Source organism: Triticum urartu, unplaced genomic scaffold (assembly GCF_003073215.2).
Source record: "Triticum urartu cultivar G1812 unplaced genomic scaffold, Tu2.1 TuUngrouped_contig_4551, whole genome shotgun sequence".
Taxonomy (NCBI): domain Eukaryota; kingdom Viridiplantae; phylum Streptophyta; class Magnoliopsida; order Poales; family Poaceae; genus Triticum; species Triticum urartu.
In genome coordinates, this window is record NW_024115148.1 from 4,871 (window position 1) to 6,817 (window position 1,947).

At 45.5% G+C, this 1,947-nt stretch overlaps 1 protein-coding gene across 1 annotated transcript; it reads right to left on the reverse strand.

The window, feature by feature from the left end:
- Positions 1 to 671: 671 nt before the first annotated feature.
- LOC125527990 lies at positions 672 to 1,548 on the reverse strand (the record flags this gene model as incomplete). The annotated part of the gene is made up of 3 exons (XM_048692502.1): positions 672 to 834; positions 914 to 954; positions 1,116 to 1,548. Coding segments are annotated over 3 exons (531 nt in total), but the record flags the coding sequence as incomplete, so codon positions are not given.
- Between the last annotated feature and the right edge of the window lie 399 nt (positions 1,549 to 1,947).

Sequence of the window (1,947 nt, forward strand, 5' to 3'; positions counted from 1 at the left end):
GATCGGATTAAAAATGCTGACACGGTATAAATTATCAGGCTAAAACAATATGGATTATCAATCAAAAAAAATTCAAGTTACCATGTTGAAAAAAATAAAATGAGTTAAATAGGCTAACAAAGTGATTCTTACCATGTTGACACACTAGAATTTATTCAGGCCGACATACTATAAATTATCAGGTTCAAGCCGCATAAGTCATCAAGTTGAAGTTAAAACATGAGTGTTCAAACCAGTTAGAGTTAAACATTTTGATACATCACAAGTTATCAGGCTGAAGTTTCATAAGTTATCTGGTTAAAATAAAAAGAATAAGTATTCAAAGCGGTTCGAGTTAAACTGTTGGCACGATATAATTTATCAAGCTAAATCAATATGAATTATCAGGTGGAAGTAATTGAATTACTATGCTAAAAAATAAAATGAGTTAGACAGGTTAGCAAAGTGATCGTTATCATGCTGACCCACTAGAAGTGACCAAGCTGACACTGTAAGTTATAAGGTTCAGACTTTATACTTCCTCGGAACAAAATACTCCTCATGTCAACTGGTCTCAAGGCCAAGAACAGAAGGAAACGCAAGTACCTGAATGGTCAACCCCAAGATCGATGACGCCATGTTTGTGCAGCTTTCGGAAGGTCTTGAGGCCCTTTCATGATATGTAGCTGAAACGGTGCACGTCGATGTCAATCTCAGGCCATTGGTGATGTACATTCGATTACCACATATCACACAATTTAAGAATAGCAACCAAATGGGTTGATCGAGCAACGCACTTCAGTTCTGATGGACCCCATAGAGGATGAGCGCAATTATGGCACCATGATCAGGAACCTGTCACATACACATACAATTGAAAATAATTTATTCAGTCTCATAGGTATAATTACAAACAAGTTGAGGGCACTCATACCACGGCAAAAATAGATGACAATTTGGAATTTTTGAAGATTTCTGTCCATCAAACTAGGACTTCAGAGAAGGAATTTTTCAATTTCCATAGTAACTGATTCAATGCTATATTGTTTGAACAAAATTGAGAGAGAAAAGAGGATGATTGCGCCAGTGGAAACTTTCCTCAGAATGGTCAAAGAAGGCACTCACCATAAGCTCACCTGTCGATGTAGTAGGCGGCGACGGTGGATCGTCCATTTGATGAGCGGCGGCGGTGGTCAGAGGTGGCGGATGGGGTGGCGGAGGCACACGACGCGCGGGGTTGGCCCGACGATGACTTGTGGAGTCGAGGAGATGGTGGGAGGTTGTGGATAGAGAGCAGCGGCGGTGGGCATGGACGCGGCGGTCGTGCGACAGGTGGCTGACGGCGGTTGTGCACCGGATCAGCCGTCGCGGCACGGCAGAAGCTCGGGAGGAGATGGGGGCGGGACGGCGCCGGCCGGGAGCAGGGGAGGAGATGGGTGTGTGGCGACGGCGGAGCTGGGCAGGAGAGGAAATGGGTGCGAGCGAGGAGATAAGGCTCCTGTCAGTTTTCCGTTTTCCTTCTTCTCCTGTGCAGATCGCCAGCAGCCGCGTGATCACGATCGAAGTGTTCTCAGTTCATGTGGTCGTTTTTGCAATCGGGCACAGGGTTGCCAAATACATATTTCGTTTATTAAGTGGGCCGGCGCAGTTGCTACAGGAGACGAATAAAATTGAGCGACAGCTGCTACCATCTCGCTTAATGCTAGACATCTCCCGCGACTCGTGGGTGAGCGAACTGGTCCATTATTATTAAAAATAGTATAACCGTATTTAATCCCTGCCCTCATTAAGGACAGTAAAACTGAGCCTAAACTGAGCCCTCTCACGCCATCAGTTTTCTCAGCCGTCCATTGTCCCGATCTGGCCATTTTCGTCCGTTGGATGCACGTGAAACGCAACTTTCCTGCTAACTGGGCCTGTTGTCCTGGGGGCAGCTACTCCGGTGGCTTTTTTTGATGCCTCTAGTTG